Genomic DNA, 20,143 nt, shown 5'->3' with positions numbered 1-20,143 from the left:
AATATTCTTCCACAGTGGGAGTTTTCTAAATTGAAGAAATTATAGAATTGTGCCTACATACAAGGTATTTGGGATACAAAAATTAATGAGGTGGAGCAATAGATAATTATTTCTTGAACAAGATGACTATTTTGTCTTGATCCAAAAGATTTAGACATAACATAATAATATTATGTTTTATATATATGAATCAATATTAAAACATCATCATCCTTATAAACAACAAGCAAGGCAGTTCCTGCTGGCAAATGGATTCTGTTGGAAAATATGATATGTAATTCAGTTTTAGGATGAAATTTGGGGAGAGGGACTTGAAATACAATTTCCTATGGAAGCAATACTCATATAGTGTTCCATTCTTAAGCCTACCCATAAATTTGTTTAAACCCATAATGTCACTGCACTGTGGTATTCAAATGAAATAGTGTATGTAAAATGCTTTGCCAATTTTAGAGCTCTATATAAATATTAAATTTTGACATTATTACTATATAATATTTGCAAACATTTATAGGGTTTAAAGATGAAGGGAGGAGAAATTTTCATGATAGGAAATTAGGAAAGGGATTTTTATGCCAGATACAATAAGCAAGGGAGAATGAAAGGGAGAAGCCCTTTTTACCACTCACGAGGGTGTTAGGTGGAGGGGAGCTATTTCCCCTGCACATACTATAATAGGAATGACCAACTTGGAGTCAGAAGAGACCTGATACCTTACCTAAGAGGATAACAGTGAGTTTCAAATATGTATAGGCAAAGTGCCTTATAAACCTGCAAGTATTAAATGATTATAGATCAAGAACTAAAATAGCTGTTGGCATTTATCACCTTTGCTCTAACCTAGAGAGGATAAATTACGCTTGGAAGAAATAATGCCATTGTGGATTATAAACTGGGCTTAGAATCAGCCTAAGGCATTTACAAGCTATGTAACCCAAAAGAAGACACACAATAACCTCCCTTGCTTCTACAAAATGGCAGGAAATCAGGATAGACTCAGTGACCTCTCTGCTTCCTTCTAACTGTAATTCTATGGTCCTTGTAACTCCCAAGGTCATAGAAATATTAAGCAGCAAAGTCAGGATTACAGGTCTGTCCCAGGTCTGTGACTCCATTTCCAACACTCAGTTTGCTGTACCAAATATCATCTTCCTAGAGTCATCACAGCCACTTTTGGGGAAATGTTAGCCCCTAGCTAACAATATCTGCAGGGTGCAGATAAATCATTGTTTGTGAATCAGAGACTACTTGAAATGCCTTATAGGAAGCATTTTAAGCCAGTTCTAAAAGAGTTTGCTCCAGCAATTTTTCATTTTTCTCTGGCATTTTTCATAATTTCTCTCATTCTTCCTTACCACACTTTTAATTTAATTAGGTTTTTTTCTCTCAAAGAAAAAAAAAAAAAGAGATGGGTTAGATGAGTCTTGCTTAGTGTTACATATAAAGGGATTCCTTGTATTTCTAGCGCCTAACACAGTGGCTAGTGCATAGTCAGAGCTTAATAAATGTATATTTATTGATTTCTTTTATACTTCACAGGGCTTCCCAGAAGATACCTTTCACCACCTCACAACCTATTTTTATTCAGCTTTAATTGGTACACAGTTTGTATTGTCCTTCCTAGCTGACCAGCCTCCATTCTTCTCAAAAATCCTATGTTATTCAGTAAGTGCCAACCACATCACTCTTCCCCATTCTGTCATAAAAGAAATGGAGAAAGCAAGCCCATGCTCTGAGCATTTGAGCTCTTCCTCAGGAAAGAAGGTCAAAATCACAAGGCAGGACTAGACTTCAGAAGAACTGGATTTTAACTCTGGCCTTGTTACTTTACCATTAACTAACATTATCACCTCTTAGCGTCTGTTTTCCTCAACTGAAGGGGAACAGATGATAGAATCTCCAATATTTTACAATTTTATAAGTCTATGACTCTAAAAATGAATCTTATTTAATGAGTCTACGAAATGTCTAACACTTTGTTAGGGAGTTTGAGAAAAATAGGGCACATCATCCTGCTACATGAAAATCAACTTTCTTCTGCCTCTTCCAGAACCCATGTCCTGAATCTGGAGCCTCATTCCCTTCCAAAGCTACATTCTGGTGGTTTTCTAGGTAAGAAAAAAAGACAAATGGCAGGATATTGTTATTAATTGTTCTTTAAGGCTTATCATGATTCTTTCTTTCCATGATAGATTTAATTGCTTTTAGCATCATAAGCCATAGCATCAAATGCAATATCAGAAGGAAAGATTTTGGTTCTAAGGAGAAATAACCTTGACTAACTTTTAGAATTGTCAAAAATAAAAAAGGCTGTCTTGGAAATTGTGTGATCTATGTCACTAGGGAGGGGACAAGGAAATGCTTTAAGCAAAAGACTAGACAACCATCTGTTTGGGCTATATGACCTTAAAAAACTTATTTAATCTACTTGGGCCTCAGTTTCCTTATTTGTAATGTGACCAGATGGCTTCTGAGGTCTCTATCTAAATCTGTAAATCAATAAGTCTATTCTCCTTTGCTTCTAGAAGTAATTATTGGTCAGATGCTAACTGAATAAAATGACCTTTATAGCCCCTCCTCCCAATTTCTGTCATTTTGTGATCAAGTCAAACCTTCCCATTTAATAAAAGGGGTAGTAACTGTGACTCATAAAGAACAAATCAGCTTGTTGAAGGGCTTATCGGTAAAAAATAGCAGGGCCCATATTTAAATCCAAATCCTCTATTTCATCTTTGCACTAGTACACTATTCCATCTCTTCTTTTAGTGCCCTTATCGCTGATCACACAATCCCACAAGTTTTCACAGATTTAATAATTTCCCCCAGTGCCATCGGGTATAACTGATGCAACTATGTTTGTTGTAGTTTCCCTTCTCTTGGAGCTAACACAGACATTAATAGCTATGCCATTTCAGTTTATTGGTGCCTAAGAGTTTGTTCACTAAGGATTCTGAAAGCAGCGTGAGGATGGAGCACATTCCAGGTATGGGGGATAGCTTGTATGGATGCACAAAGAAGATGAAATATTGAGTTCAAGCAATAGCTTGCAGCACACTTTTCTTGGCACATAAAGTACAGTTAGGAAGTACAGTGGATAGAGTAATAGAACTAGAGTCAAAAAGACCTAAGTACCATGTCAGTCTCAAATATTTAGTAGCTGTGTGACCCTGGGCATGTCACTTAAGCCTTTGTTTGCCTCAGTTTCCCAAACTGTAGAAATGGGAATAATAATAGCATCTACAGTTTCCCCAACTGTAAAATGAGAATAATATCATTACTCATCTCATATGTTTATGGTGAGGATTCAATGAGATAATATTTGTAAAGTACTTAGTACAGAGCCTGGCATATAACAGACTCCTTCACAGACCTTCCTCTTCCCTCAGTTAACAAAAGATGAGATGAGAGTTATAAGGAGGTGATGGGGTTGTTTTTGGTAACTTCTTGAAAGATATTCTTTTATAGACTAGTGTGGCAGGGCTACAAGAAGCCCTTAGAGATGAATGACCTTTGGTCACTTGGGAAAGAAAATTCATCTGAAGAAATCATATGCCAGCTTGAAAGAGAATGGAAGAAGATCTGCAATGAAACCCAACAGTAAGTGCTCCAATGGGCACAATTGAGAATCCAGCAAATTTTAGTTATTTCCTCTCCGGGTCTCCTTAACCAAATCATAATCACTCCTTATCCTCCATACTCTCCTCCTATCTTATCCCTCACCTTTCCTTTTAAGCTAATTTCTAGTTGTTAATAATAGTCATACATATTACATTTTTTAGAGCTTAAAGTTATAGACCTCCTCAGAGAGACTTGGTCAGACTCACCAAGCAATAACAGAGTAGGTGATTTTCTTTCTGCTTGCAAGGTTAACCTCATATTAGTTTTTCAGGTTGTTAAAGAGAAAAAGGAGTGTTCATTGGAAGCTGGGACCCACCCCTGCCATCAAGGGATTTTTTCATAACTGTCTGTCCAGTTAGTTCAGTTGGAGGGAGCATGGCACTTAATGAGATAGCTTCACTGTGTTCTCAAGACAAAGACTTTACTCAGCTTTCATAAGCCTGTGTCCTAAGTCACAAGGAGACCAAGTAAGGAAACATGGTAGCCCAGAGCAAATGCATTTATACAATTTGAAAAGTTCAGGGCAGTTACATACATAAAGTCAGAAAGATTCTCCCTCAGTTCCAATTCAGCCTCAGACTCTATCTGGGTAATCCTCTTTGCCTCAGTTTCCTCATTTGTAAAATGAGCTGGAGAAGAAAATGGTAAACCCCTCCAACTTCAGTATTTTTGTCAAGAAATCCCAAGTGGAATCATGGAGGGTTAGACATGACTGAAAAACAAGAAAATAGACTGCAAGGCCACCAATATCCCTTCCACGAACTCAATAGTTTTCCCTGTATATAAAAAGATAAAGTAAGGGAAAGTATCCCCAGGGAGCTAGTCTGACTTAGAACTTGCTCTTCTCTTAAGGACCAAAGAAGAAGTAGGATTTGAAAAGAGTAGAAGAAATAGAGTGAAACCAACATCCCCTTCAGAGACTGAAGTTTTCCTGCAGGAGCACCAGACTTCTCGACTCCCTTTGCTGAAGGCAATCTGGAAAGTGTTTAATGTCACCTTCCTCCTTGGGACTCTCAGTTTAATTATCTGTGATGTCTTCAGGTTTGCAGTCCCAAAGATTCTAAGGTAGGTCCAAATGCAAAGACTTCCCCATTTGTCTTTCCAGGGCAGAGGCTACCTTCTTTAATTGGCAGTTCCAAAAAGGTACTGCCGGTTCTTCTCTCAACTTTCCTTTACCTCTAGATGTTTCCTTTCTTTTCTTGCTCCTTGCTCTTTAAGTAAAAATGAACGGGTAAAAAAGAAAATGAGAGGGGAAAAAGAAAACCAAGAAAATGTCCAACTAGACATGGAATATCACAAACCTGAGTTCAAATTTCTAGGTGTTTGTAATGTAAAAAGAAAATATGTCAATAAAACTTTTTAAAGTTTTCTTTAAAAATCTACCTCATACACTTATGTGACTTATTGTCACTTCACTTATGTGATTTATACTCTAAGTCACTTAATCCCACTCAGCCTAAAAAATGGAATCTACTCCCCAGGGTTGTTGTCAGGACCAAATGAGATAAAATATTTAAGTATTTTGTTATTTTTAAAGTACTATCCAAATGCTAACTATCATCATCATCATCAATATTAATTTAAGTAGGAATGTTTCTTGAAAAAAGATAGCCCAGACATAGGCACATGATCCTGGAGATGAATGCCTTCTCTTTTTGTCCTTTTCCCTGGAGCTTTTTTCTAGAGTTCATCCGTGACCCCCAGGCTCCAGTATGGAAGGGCTATTTCTATGCGGTTCTACTTTTCCTTTCTGCTTGCCTGCAAACCCTGTTGGAGCAGCACTATATGTATGTGTGCATGGTCCTGGAACTAAGATTGAAGACAGCTGTGATGGGCCTGGTGTACAGGAAGGTGAGTCCATCCTCTCTGGCCAAATCAGTGACTGAGATGGTGAGAACCCCAAAGTACAGAGAGTGTTTCTGGGGAACCAATCTCCTTAAATCCCTTCTCATATTTAAGGAGGGAAAGACAAGAAGGAGAGAAACCTCAACTGCCTCCTATGATATGAGCCTCAGGAAACTGTGAAGAAACTTTGTCTACTATAGATTTCTGTGCCCTTTTCCTTTTAAAGTCTTTCCCCTAGATATAATTTAATACTCTCTACCAAAGGAATAGATTATTTGCTTTTTAGTGTGAATTAATTTACTTTATGGATAGATAGGCAGCATTTCTGTAACTAGGTAGTATAAGTAATCTCATGGGTAGGAGATGGAAGGTACATTGGATAGAGTGCTGGGCCTGAATAAAGAAAATTTTTCTTCTCTACTTCAAATCCAACTTCAGACACTTACTAGCTCATGAAGTGTTGGACATGATTGAAACACCTGAATAACAGTAATAACAGAAACAGAACTAGAATGTCCTTCATCAGGTCTAATTCTTTAATTTAAAAAAAATTTTTATTCCCAACTTAAATATTTCAAAATGATCATTTTTGCATTCACAGCAGAATACAAAGAGAGAATTCTTTATATAACTGTTCATACTGCCTTTCTTTTAAAAAAAATCTACATGTTATTTTCAAAATTGCTTCCTTCTGAACTTCCTTCTATTCTCTTCTGTGCATTTTAAAAAAAATGTTTCAATTGCTCTCTTATTTTTGGCATCACTTTTGCTATTACCATTCTCCCCCTCCCTCAACCCTCAGCTGAAAATTGAGAAAAAGAAAAGGGGAAAAGGAAAGTTTTGTAACATAGAAGCGTAGATAAGTAAAATGATGGCCATGTTCAAGAAATGTATGTCTCTTTTTTGCACCTTGAGTCGCTCTTTCCTCTGTTTGGAGGTCAATCCTTCATTTCACAGAAAGCTTCTCTTCCCCTGTTCATATCCCGAAGACACTTGTACTGTTTGGTTTTAAACAAAGGAATTATCTGTTCACTAGATAGATTGGATATATAAGAAGGGCTGACTTGAGCAAGGACTATAATCAGGGATATGCTGGTAAATATTTGTCAACCAATAAGTGGAAATGGTGGAGAAGGGCTCAGTTAGAGAATGTATATAACACTTTTAAGTTTAATTCATATTATTAACATTAACATTTTCTCCATTATTTTCTCAAATCTAAACCAGGTGTAGACAAACTACAGCCCACTAGCAGTCTATGTTTGTATGACTGAAGAGCTAAGAATGATTTTTACATCTTAAAATATAATTTAAGTTTACATTTTATATAGGTATTATGTTTTAAAAAAACCATTTTATGCATTTAGATATAATAAAATATATAAATTTACATTAAAATGTAATAAAATTATATTTTAAAATGTAAAAACCATTCTTAACTCCTGGATCATATAAAAATAGGCTCCTACAGTTTACCAACTCCTAGTTTGGACAATCAAACAAATAAAATATCAAGTACTGCTTTGTAGTATTTTCTAATTTCCAGTACTCATACTGAAAATTTAACAGTGGGCATAGCCAATATGTGTTGAACCCAATACTCACTTGACTGTAATATACTGGATATTAAGGAGCTAAAGAAAATTAAGAGTTAGTTTCTATGCAAGGAAAATGAAAAAAAAAAATGACAAGAAGCCTGATAGACTCTGTCCTTATTCCCTGAGTGTGATAGTTAAATCTTCTCTTACTCCAGCTACCTAAGACTTACTACTCTCAGTCTCTAAGTCCTTGTACTCTTTCCTCTGGTAAGTCCTCCTATCTCTCAAACCTAAAACACCTTTATTCTTTGCCTCATCCAGGTTTTAGCTCTTTCAAGTACTATGCGGAAAACTGCTGCAGTGGGAGAGATCATCAATCTGGTATCTGTGGATGTTCAGAAGTTGATGGATGCTGTTTTGTATCTGAATGGTCTATGGCTTCCTGTGGTCTGGATGACCATCTGCTTCATATTTCTTTGGCAGGTAGGAGCCATGGGGTCCCTAGTTTTCTTAGTAGGGAGCTAGGAAATAAGGGAGTGCATGTATCTGATTGAAAACTCCATGATTGTTTAATCAAGAACAATTCAAACCTAAGCTTCATGGTTCCATTCACTTAATCGTATTATACTGGTTGAGCCAGCTATTAAACAGGACCAGTATAATGCTTGCTGTTTCTTCCCTGTGGGGTGATTTTGAGGTACCAAACATACATAAGAACATACATTTAGAGCTAGAAGAGATCATATACACCAAATGTTTCATTTTACAGATGGGGAAATTAAGGCTCAAAGGTCTTAAATGACTTATAGAAAGTCACTTAGATAGTAAGTAGGTAAGCAAGGATTTGAACATGAGAAGGTTAGATTTAGGGAAACAAAATGAGATTAAGGTTTCTGGTTGTTGGGGAGTTAAATGATAAGATCTAATGGCAGGTTTGAGGTTCAGGGAACCAAATGGAGTGCAGGCTCCCCTGGACTCCCTTGGGATTCAGCACAAGAGTTTGGGGGACTCCCTTCTGGTGGCACAGAGGTTCTCTAAATTTACAGACCCGAAAACCTAAGGGGATTGGGAAGTAAGGTTAGAAATCCTGTCAGAGAGGCATGAAGTCCCGTTAGGGAAATAGGTGAGGGTAAAGAGGGTGGCACTGGAAAAGAATATTCCAGCGGGCAGAGACTCCTTGGTATAGCAAGCATGGCATGGCTGGCATGTTTGGAACCTCTGCAAAGAGAGAGTTTTAGTGGATCTTTTATAAGCCTTGGCTATGAGCTGAGGGTTGCGATCTTCATTTGAATAAGGTTGGAATTCTTTAGCTCAGGACTGAACCAACCCCACCTAGATAAACCATTTTAATTGATTCCCTGGGGCGGTTTCTCACTGAGGCAGAGTTGAAGGAGATTTTCTCCTTCAAGGATTTTTAGAGTTTCAAAGTCCCCTCTTCCAATACCGGTTCAAAACATAAAATCCAGAACTCTTTTCATTAAACCATGCTGCCTGAAAGTATTTACTTAGGAGTATTTTATGCCTTGGCCTAAGGTTAATTTTCATAAAGGTGCTATAGATGAATGAGAATATTCTGTTCCCAGCCATTAATCACCACAAATCATATTCAGCTTTTTTAAAGCTCTATTCAGGTTCTTAATTTCATTCTTATTTATGTTTTTGTTGACTTTGGATTGGAATAGATTCATTGAAGTTTTGTCAAGTATTGTAATTTTCCTAAATAGTTCCTATTTCTCCTTATAATATGATTAACTTTTCTCTCTAGTATTTAAATATGTCATTGGGTGCATGTATGTTTATTGGGTACTGATATTGATGAGAGTTAGGAAAGGGGGAACCTCTTTTGGTTCGGCGCAAGGGTAGTCTAGTGATGGCACAGAGTCCCCTATAAAGGAATTTACAGGCCCGAAAACCTAGATTGATAAAAAAGGTTTATTTGGAGTTTGGAAGTAAGGATAAAGGTAGAAAGACGCCAGGACCAGAGCTGGTCACCGGGCACACAGGAACCCTTACATGGCCGGAAGAATACCATGTTTTAGGGCTCCTGCAACAATTAGACTCCAGAGTTTCCCTTTTATGATTTTGAAGGTGGGTGGAGTCCCAGGCTCCTGGCAGGGTTCAGCCAGGGTTAGAATTGAATAGAATTCAATGGGTTTTTAGATAAGGAAGAAGCTGTTTGTGGGGGTTGGGGAAACCTGAGCAGATAGTGGGGGGCTGGGAAAGCCCAAGTTAGCTCAGATCCAGTGGAGGCTGGAAAAGCCTGGATATCATTGGGATTCAAAAGGGTGCTTTTTGACCAGGATTTGTGAATCAAAGATCCTAGCTTCTTCAGCCATGGGGGGCTGGAAATCAGAAAGGAATCTTAAAGGGACCTCAACCCACATCATTTCCCCCCTCAAACAGTTAAGACTTAAATTAATTTTTAAAAAATTGGGGGCAGTGTCCCTCATTTGAGACAAAATTGAAAATTTTCTCCAAAGATCTTCAGAGTAGTGGGGTCCCCTCTTCTTGTTCCTCCCTCAGTCACCTCCAGATGCATGTGGGAAAAGGGGCAATGAACTCCTCTTACCTGCTTCGAGCTGACAAGGGTCGTAGAGATTTGGGGTTCCATGCTAGGAGGTGAGATATGAGGTGTGGGGGATGGCAGCAGGTGTCCCGGTCAGTTGTCCCCAGTCAGTTGTCCAGTCTATGTTCTCCAGGCTGAAGGGTGGCTGAGAATCCAAAGTATGAAGCCTTGGAAATATTTTAACTGTGGTGCTTTTCTTTAAAATAATAGAGTTGGTTCCTCAATAAGCAAAAGATCCTGAATCTTTTCCTTCCTAGTTTCCCTACTCTTTATGGGGGAAGGGTGAAAGGGATCAGAGGGAGTGCCAAGTATCAGGGTGCCTACCCAGCTTACCGGCCCCTGAGGTGTTTGGACTGTCCTGGGATAATGGGAAACAGGGCCAGACCCCAAATTCCTACCAGGGAGAAGGATGCTGGTGGGGGGGGGGGACAGGTCAACCCCTGTGATGTTTCCCTGCGGTGGTGAAAAGGCAAAAAAATTCAAGAACATAACATAAGCAATTAAAACTCAATCTTCAGTACAAAAATAGTTTCAACCCAGTTTTATTCCCCCTAACTGTCAGAGGGTAAAGCTTTAAAACTTCTAAAAAGCATTAACTATAAGCCCAAGAAATCTTATCTCCAACAACAGAGTCCGTTAATCAGATTTCTGATAAATTCTAAACAAATATTTATCATAATCTTATATTGATAGCAGTAAGGAATTTGTCCCAATAAGTTCTATCTTATTCCTTTATGTCTAGCTTGTATACCTATTTTGATCTTATCTTGGTATACGTTTTAAGGTTTTGACGGTTTAAGGTAAATACTTTTTTTTTCTTCTTGGACTGCTTTTCAGTTTTTCAACAATTTTTTACCAAAAAGTGAATTCTTAAATTTTTACATTTATTACACACAAGGTGCACTGTATATGTACTCACTTCCACTAATCTACCCTTCTATTTCTTTTTTTATAACTTTTAAATTTCAAAATATTTGCAAAGATATTTTTCAACATTCATCTTTGCAAAATCTTGTGTTCCATATTTTTCTCCCTCCCTTCCTTCCATCCCCTCCCCTTCTATACATATTTCCACATTTATTATGCTACCAAAAAAAAAAGCAAGCAAACAACAAAAAAAGTGAAAATACTAGACTGTGATCCACATTCAATTCTCATAATATTCTTTGTGGCTGTAGATGGCTCTCTCCATCATAAGTCTATTAGAATTGGCCTGAATCACCTAACTGCTGAAAAGAGCCACATCTATCAGTAAAAATCATCAAATAATCTTGCTGCTGTGTACAATGTTCTCTTGGATCTACTCACTTCACTTAACATCCGTTCATGTAAGTCTGTCTCTCCAGGCCTTTCTGAAATCATCCTGCTGGTCATTTCTTATACAACAATAACATTCCATAACATTCATATGTCATAATTTATTCAACCATTCTCCAACTGATAGGTAGCCTTGTCACTACAAAAAGGGCTGCTACAAACATTTTTGCACAAGTGGGTCCTTTCCCCTTTTTTATGATCTCTTTGAGACAGAGATGCAGCAGAGACAATGCTGGATCAATGGATCAATACAGTTTAATAGCCCTTTGGGCATAGCTCCAAATTACTCTCCAGAATGGTTGGATCAGTTCACAATTCCACCAACAATGCATCAGTGTCCCTGTTTTCCCATCTCCTCCAACATTCATCATTGTCTTTTCCTGTCATCTTAGCCAAACTGAAAGGTGTGCAGTGGTACCTCAGAGTTGTCTTAATTTGCATTCTCTGATCAATAGTGATTTAGAGCTCTTTTCATATGACTAGAAATATCATTGCATTTCTTAACCAATACCAGATAATTTTGTTAATTACTCCCTTATGATACTATTTAAGATCTGGTACTGCTAGACATCCTTCTTTCATATTTTCATTAATTCTTTTGATATTTTTGATCTTTTGTTCTTCCAAATGAATTTTCTTATTATTTTTCCTACATCAATAAAATAAATTTTGTTAATTTAAGTAGGATGTATTGAATACGTAGATTTAGTTTAGGAAGAATTGTCATTTTTATTATACTGCCTTGGCCTATCCATAAACAATATTTTTCTATTTAAATCTGATTTTACTCATATAAAAAGTGTTAATAATTATGTCCAGATAGTTCCTGAGTTTTTCTGACAGGTATACTCCTAAATATTTTATATTACTTACAGTCCCTTTAAATGAAATATCTCTTGCTATCTCTTCTTGCAGGGCTTTTGTTGGTGATATATAGAAATACAGATGATTTACATAGGTTTATTTTATATCTTGCTACCTTAATTGTTAATTTTTCAATTAACTTTTTATTTGAATCTTTAGGAATTTCCACATATACTATCATATCATCTTCAAAAAGAGATAGTTTCTTAACTCATTGCCCATTCTGATTCCTTCAGTTTTTTTTCTCTTATTGCTCTCACTAGCATTTCTGGTACAACATTGAATTATATTACTGATAATAGGTATCCTTGTTTCACTTCTAATCTTACTGCGAATACTTTTAGCTTATCCCCATTACAAATAATGTTTATTGATGATTTTAAGTAGATATTTCTTATCATTTAAAGGAAAAATGCATTTATACCTATGCTTTCAAGTGTTAATAGGAATGAGTATTGTGTTTTTCATTCTAATGGGAAAAGACAAAACATCTAGGGGATAGTAGCCAAAAAGAGTTTTAGTATGGAAAGTTACCTAACTAAACAGTAGCAATGACTAGAGCTAAGGTAGAATAGAGTTACACATCTATTTTGAGGCTGATGGTAGCAGCATTAATTTGTTGGAGGAAAGTTTTTAAGAATTTAATTTTTTTTAATTCTGAATTTTTTAAGAACACCAAATGAAGTTAAATTCTTTTCAAGATTATGTCCACTAGGAGATAGTTATCTCTCTGTTTCTCTGTGTCTCTCTCTGTGTCTCTGTCTGTCTTTGTTTCTGTCTGTCTCTGTCTCTGTCTCTCTCTCTACTATATAACTAACTCTGATACCTCTGCTAAACTCCTCTATGGATTTAACCTGCCAGTCAATTGCATACCCAGGCCTCATGCATATTCTTTAATGGATTCTTCCAAATTCCTTTTCTTTATAATGATAACCCTATTCTCTCCCAACTCTATTTCATATTTGCCCCATCTAGTGTCTATTTTATCTCTTATTTTGCTGTAACCTCTTCTCCTAAATAAATCTACCTTTCCCCCCCCCAAAATACCCAACCACAACAACCAAAAAAAACCCCACCAAATGAAATAAAAATAGAATAGAATAAAAAAGAGGATTTCATACATGAAGTATTGTACATGTGCTATGGATCGTACATGTACCACATGATTGCAATGTAATATTCTGTTTGGTTTGGTTTTCTTTTTTAAATGTACAGTAAATTCAACATGTAACTTTCAAAACTCCCCTGCTGGTCTCTGATTTTTTTTTTCCAGGCCTTCATGCTCTTCTTCAAAGTGAGTTTTTAAAATGCTTCAATATTATCCTTTTCTTTTTGTTTTTTTAGGGGGAAAGGGAATACTACTTTGTCGCCATTCCCAGTGCCTCCCCTAAATTAAAAAAAAAAAAAGAAATCCTTGTAATAAACATGGCAATTTTTATTGCACCATTTTTCTAAAGCATTTGTGACAGGGCAGCTATCAGGAAGACAGCCAGAGAACAAAGTGAGGCATGCTTAGGACCAGCCTGATGGGGACCAGGAGATGTTCTCCAATCAGATCAGCAGGGTCCTCAAGTCAGCGATTCCAGACATGAAAAGTTTAGAGCCATAGAGCAAGGAGAAAGAGAGCTGGAGAGGAAGTGGCCTGAGAGTAAAGTGAGGCATGGCAAGGGATTTGAAATAAGAAAATCTCCCTTCAGATCTTGATCGTGCTAATTATCACCTGGGTCACCTTAAACAAATAACTTGACTTCCCTGGACTCAGGCTTCTCTGTAAAATGAGTCAGTTGGACTAGATCCATTCTGAGGCCATTTCTAGGTGTAACTCCTTAGGGGACTTTTTTCTTCATTTAGCAGATAGAGAATTAGGAGAATGCTTCTTCATTTAAGAGCCTCATTCTCCCCAGCACTAAACACCTTTTTCCAGATTTTGCAAGAAACTCCTGCAGATTCAGTTAGTTGTGGCTCACATAGTTTCCTCTTCTCAGGTTTGAAACAAACTACCATTAACTAACTCACTAAACATTTCCAAGTATAGATCCATGAAATAATAGAGATAAAAAATAAAGAAATAAAAATAAATAATCAAAAAAGAGAAGACCCCATTCTCCCATCCTCCTCAGGGATCTCTAGCTTTTTCTTTTTTAACTGAAGTTCCCAATGTTTTGTCAATCAAGATCAGATGAGAAGCCTCTAACCACATTCTCTAACTTCTATACCTCCCCTAAATATCTCCCTGCCTGGATACTTATTTATAAATAAAGGGACAAACTTCCCATTTGCAGTACGGGCTACTCTTCCCTATGGCCAAGAGGTGGCACTATTGCATAAATAAGCTGCGTTCCATATTTTTATTTCCAACCAATGAAGTGTTTGAAATATTTCTAGATTTCTAGTATTGTTTTGTGTTGAGTCCCAGAAATAACAAGAAGATATTCACTAACCAAAGAACTATTCGCTAAAAGAACTATTGGAATATAAAATAGAATTTCAGGATCTTATCTGCCAGCGATGAGTTGTCCAGAGAAAAAAAGGATGAGTATTTCAACCTAAACACCATTTGATCAAATGAGAACAATGAAGTCCATACAGATTCTGTGACTTGCCCAAGATCACGAGGCTAGTAAGTGGTAAGAAACAAAAGTAGAATCCAGGTCTTCACTTCCTCAATCTAGTACATATTGATCTGTAGTAATCCTACAGGCATGGTGGATGCCTGGGGCACTAGCCCAGCATCAGCAAGACTGACTTTTCTGAGTTCAAATCTGGCCTCAGACACTAACTCTGTGACCCTGAGAAAGTCACTTACCTTGTTTTTTTTTCCAGTTCTTCATCTGTGCAATGATGTAAAGAAGAAAATGTCAAACCACTTCAATATTTTTGCCAAGAGAACTCCAAATGGGATCTTGAAGAGTCAGACACATCTGAATAGCAATAATAACAAGCAATTTAAGGACTTTTTTATTATGTGAATAAACATCTCCCTAGATCCTATCTGGACTTCATCTACTAATGATCTGGGAAATTTTCAGGCTTGGCTTCTCACTGCCTTATTTCTGAGCTACCAAACTTTTTTTTTTTTTAACTATAGACACCACATTACGGGTCAAATAGATACTCCTGAAACTTAAGAGTTTGGGGGAGTCTTAGACAGATCTGATATCTTCCTATCTTTCAGCTCTTAGGTCCATCTGCTCTGACTGCCATTGCTGTCTTCCTCATCCTTCTCCCTTTGAATTTCATCATCACCAAGAAAAGGAGCCGTTTTCAGGTTTGTGGGGAGTTTTTCCAGGACTGATGATGGCCCTGTTTCCCAGGGGAAGTTTCTTTGGGTATTGAAAAATTCAACAATTTGCTCATGATCACACAGCTAGTGTTTGATGGAGGTAAGGACTTGAATCCCGCTCTCACTGGCTCCAGGACTAACCCTTAATCCAGTCAGCCATCCACATTGTTCTCTCTGAACAGCAGGAACTGAACCTAGTATTTCATTGGTGCTATGAACTCCTGGGCGAAGAAGTTCCCACTAGTGTAGATCAACACCTATTCTGCAATTCATGTTCTTCAAGAAATGATTGGAGTATTGAGAGATTAAGGGATTTATCCAGACTCACACAGCCAGTATGGGAGAGAGACAGAGCTTGAGCCTAGGCCTTTCTGGCTCCAAGGCTGGCCTTCTTCTCTCTATTCTGCCAGACACGTATTTAAAAATTTCAAGTATTAATAAGGACCTTACTGTCCATGGGTTTTTCTTGGCAAAGATACTGGAGGGGTAAAGCCATTTCCTTTGCCAGTGGATTATGGAGAAGAAAAGTTAAATGACTTGACCAGGGTCACACAGTTAGTAAGTGTCTGACTTCAGGCCCCAGCACTCCACCCACTGAGTTTCTAGCTGCTTCACTACCCTTCATTATTAGAATCTGAGCCAGAGAACTATCAAGTCAACCGGAGTTCTCACCTTGTAATTGTCCTGAATTCTCACCTTGTCATTGTCCAGACAACCTGAGTTCTCACCTAGTAATCCTAACACTGAACTGCATGTAAAACTGATAAGGTCTAGATTTAGAGAACCAAAATGAAGTGGTAGTGGCAAGTTCGGAGTTCAGGAAAGAGGTTTGGCTCCCTATCCCCAGGATAGGGAGTTTTGGGGACTCTCTTCTGGTGGCGCAGAGGTTCTCTGTAAAGTAATTTACAGACCCAAAAACCTAGACTGATAAAAGGGTTTATTATGGGGATTGGAAGTAAAGTTAGAAATCCTGACAGAGAGATATAAAATAAGTGAGGGTAAAGAGAGGGTAACACTGGAAAAAAATGTTCCAATGGACAGAGGCCCTTGGCATCCCAAGAATAGCATAGCTGGCGTGTTTGGAACTTCTGCAAAGAGAGGGTTTTAGTTTAGCTCTTTTATATTGAATGTCTTAATGGGGTCTGGGACAGCCCAAGTTGCCTCAGACCCAGTGGGGGCTGGGACAAGCCCTTTTCTCCTATTGGAATTCAAAGGGATGCTTTTTGACCAGGATTTGTAATTGAATCAAAGGCCTTGGCATCCTGGAAAGACAACTTGTCTGGGAAAGATATGCCTCAGCCAGGAGGGGCTGAGAATCTGAAAGAAATCACAGATGAATAGGAAATACAGTTTCTTAAAGGGACCAGAATCCACTTCAAAACCACCTATCTTACTCAGAGCTCCCTAAGGAAACTGGATTTATCCCATTTGATAATTATTATCTCCATAATCCTGCCTTATATTTCCCCATGTTCTCCTTTATATTTATTTCAGGAGGAACAGATGCTGCATAAAGACCATCGGGCCCGGCTAACAGATTCCATTCTCAGAAACATGAAACTCATCAAGTTACATGGCTGGGAAGAAGCTTTTATGGAGAAGATCCTAAGCATCCGTAAAGGAGAACTTCAGGCCTTGAAGAACTCTGGGTTCCTCTTCACAGTGTCCTTGGTGTCCTTCCACTTGTCCACATTTCTGGTAACTTAGTTACTTTCTGGGGACAGCTGAGTGATACACTGGATAGAGCACCAGGCCCGGAGTCAGGAAGACTAATTTTTCTGAGTTCAAATCTAGCCTCAGATACTTACTAACGGTGTGACCCTGGGCAAGTCACTTCACCCTATTTGCCTCAGTTTCCTTATCTGTAAAATGAGCTGGAGAAGGAAATGGCCAAATCATTCCAATACCTTTGCCAAGAAAACCGCAATATGGTCACAAAGGTCCTATATGGTCAGACATGACTAAAAATAACTAAACAGTTGCTTCTCCCCAGCCCTAGCTGCTGGTCACTAGGGAAAATTTTAAAGCAAAAAAAAAAAAAAAAAAAAGCCTTCCAATGTGTAGGGTGGTTTTCCAGAAACATTCAATCAAAACCCCCCATGAAGCCTTACTGATATGTTTACCTTTAATTAGTGTCTATAGAATCAACCTGTCCTTTTTTTAGATTAAATTTCCAGGTCCAGGGGCTTGGGTTTTCTGCCAGAGACTTCACTCTAGTTCATGGACAGTGTTTCCTTTACCTCTTAGTTATTAAACACTGAACGCCTGACTGTCTAGGAGATTATCCACATAATGGCCACTCACTCAATAACTGCTAATTTTTTTCCCTGTTCCTTTTCCCTTTCATGTCTTCAAAAGATATCTACTACAGACCTACTACAAAGCTCTAGGTATGAGCATCTGAATTCAGGTCTTTAGTGTTCATCACACAAAAATGATGAGATGATCATAATATGGCTCTTAATGTGTTCAGTTGTTTCAATCATGTCTGAATCCTCAGAACCCTTTTTGGGGTTTTCTTGACATAGATACTGAAGTGATTTGCCATATCTTTTTCCAGCTTATTTTAGAGAGAAGAAAATTGAAGCAAACTGAATTAAGTGACTTGCCCAGGGTAACACAGTTAGTACGCGTCTGAGGCCAAATTTAAACTCATGTCTTCCTGATTTCAGGTCTGTTACTCTATCCATTGTGTCACTTAGCCGTCCATGACACTTAGTAGGTCCTTGATAATTTGTAGGTGCTTCATAATTTTTAAACCTATTTTTATGTTGAAGTTAAAAACCAGCAAATAAAATGGCTATTCTAATATATATATAATAAGACAGATGAAGAAAATTATACATGAAACTGTAAATTTCTTTTATGTACTTTAATTTTTAATTATAAAATATTCAAACTATAGCTTTCAAAACTATCTTGTTTTCCTTTATATCTTTCTGGCCTTCCTTTTATGAATAATTTTCCTCTATGCATAATTTTAATTAATTAATGGCCTAGTTTCTATCCTCTACTTATATTATAGTAATAGAGTCAAGATATTGCCACTGAGGACCTTGCTCTCAACTAAGGTTACTTATTATATGGCCTGGAAATCAAGAAAACCAAGTTCTGATCTTATTCATCACTAAGTAGAAGGGTGACATATGACTAATCATTTTCCTTTGCTGGGGCTCAGTTTCTTCATTTGTAAAATAGCATGGTTAGATTAGATGATTTCTTAAATTATATCCCTTTCCTAGCATTATGTAGAAAGTAAAAAAAAAAAAAAAAACTAATGCTGTAAAAGATATTAAAAACTAATTCTGATTCAGTTTGTCACTTTTCTAAGTTGACCTTTATATTCTAAAATAATTCTTTATCCTTCACTACCTTAGAACCTCAAATTACATTTATTTTTACTAACCTCTATGTAAAATTTAGATTTTCTTCAATTATAAATTATTCTTTGAAATGTTAATCTGAAAAGGGATCTCTGGAATGGCCAAAGGATCTAGGACACAAACAAGGTGTTAAAACCTCTAATATAAAGAAATGAGTAACAGAGATTCCATGACCCAGATCCAGGCAGGTAAAAAAGAATTCCTTGTACTAGAGTATAGTTTTCTTGTATATTCAAAACAAACCATATAAGAATCTTTGAATATTAGAGCTAGAAGGTCCCTTAGGAGTCAAAAAGTTCATTCCTTTCATTTTATAGAAATGAGAAAACTGACTTCCAGAGTGGAAAAGAAACTTGTACAAATTCACAAAGAAAGCTAAATGGAGCCCTATGACTCTTTCCACTACAACATAACACCATGTAGACACTTGTTTATATATAGGCTGGTTCTATTCCCAAATAAGCTACTTAACATAAAATAATCTGTCCCAGGATCTCCAAGGACAGGCCTAATTTCTCAGATAGGGTGAAGAATTTCTACTTGTATAACTCCATTCACTATTCCTTCTGGGGGGGTCTCTTCTAGGTTGCCCTGGTCATGTTTGCTGTTCATGCACTGACAGATGAGAAGAATGTCCTGGATGCTGAAAAAGCCTTTGTGGCTCTGACAATCATTAACATTCTCAATAGGGCTCAAGCTTTCCTGCCATTTTCCATTAATACCATCTTCCAGGTGAGACAAAAATGAAAAAGGACTTTAAAGTTAGCACTCATTGAATTTAGTCATTATTGAACCTTCAAATCTCTTTCCATCCAATAGACCCAGAAGATTTGCAAATAGCAGCAAGTTCTGGGAGAGATTTCTGTTTGTGATATATATTAGGGTTTAAGGTGCTAATAGAATATTCAGGAAGAGGTGTTTAAAAGGCAGTTGTAAATAAGATACTTATCACTTGAGGGATAGAAGTCCAGATTAGAGACACAGATTATCTACATAATCATGTTTTGTAAAGTCATAATTTTATATATAGGGTTTTCTTAAAAACCTATAAATCTGATCAAGCCAGGTGAGCTCTCTCATTCAATTTAGTTGCATTAGATATGAGCAATGAAGTTGTGGGCATAAAGGATTGCCAAAGGAAAAACTACAAAGAGAAGAAAAGAGGACCAAAGATAGTCTTTGGAAACAGTCATATTTAGGAGATGTGAGAAAGATAAGAGACCAATAGACAAGATTGAAATAGATTGAAAAGAGAATAGATTTCTTAGAAAGAATAATTTCAGAATGAGCATACAAATAGAGGAGGAAAGTAGAGAGAAGAAATGAGGAGGGGGAAGGAAAGACTGAGCAAGACAGATGGGTAAGAGAAAAATTAAGAGGCACATTGAACTTGTTTCATGGAATCATGCCATTGGTTGCTACTTTGTGTTAACTAGTCCTTTTGTGGAGACAGAACTCAACTCATCTCCATCCAAGACAGGGATTGCTCTATCCTTATTCTTTTCTTCCCCAAAAGGACAGGTTCTAAAAACAATTTTAACTAAATGGAAAACTAGGTAATAGCTTACATTTGCTATTATTTCAAAATGCTCTTGTATGCATTATTTGCTTGCATCTTTGCTCTATAACAGCCTAATGAGATAGGTAAAATAGATAGTGTTATAATCTGCTGAAGATAGAGAAACAGGAACAGACAAATGAGGTAATGCGATCCCCATCATACAGCTTC

At 37.2% G+C, this 20,143-nt stretch overlaps 1 protein-coding gene across 1 annotated transcript in view; it reads left to right on the top strand.

Moving 5' to 3' along the window:
• Positions 1-20,143, top strand: part of ABCC6 (ATP binding cassette subfamily C member 6) — a 58,557-nt gene that overhangs the window by 10,981 nt on the left and 27,433 nt on the right. Inside the window, exons 5-13 of the mRNA XM_074280888.1 lie at positions 1,540-1,665; positions 2,051-2,112; positions 3,466-3,597; positions 4,471-4,683; positions 5,292-5,469; positions 7,323-7,484; positions 14,924-15,016; positions 16,526-16,729; positions 19,000-19,146. Coding sequence (XP_074136989.1) covers positions 1,540-1,665; positions 2,051-2,112; positions 3,466-3,597; positions 4,471-4,683; positions 5,292-5,469; positions 7,323-7,484; positions 14,924-15,016; positions 16,526-16,729; positions 19,000-19,146 — 1,317 coding nt within the window. The remainder of the gene's footprint in view (positions 1-1,539; positions 1,666-2,050; positions 2,113-3,465; positions 3,598-4,470; positions 4,684-5,291; positions 5,470-7,322; positions 7,485-14,923; positions 15,017-16,525; positions 16,730-18,999; positions 19,147-20,143) is intronic.

The sequence above is a fragment of the Sminthopsis crassicaudata genome, chromosome 1, assembly GCF_048593235.1.
Source record: "Sminthopsis crassicaudata isolate SCR6 chromosome 1, ASM4859323v1, whole genome shotgun sequence".
In the NCBI taxonomy this organism is placed as follows: domain Eukaryota; kingdom Metazoa; phylum Chordata; class Mammalia; order Dasyuromorphia; family Dasyuridae; genus Sminthopsis; species Sminthopsis crassicaudata.
This window is presented reverse-complemented; position numbering and strand designations above follow the sequence as displayed.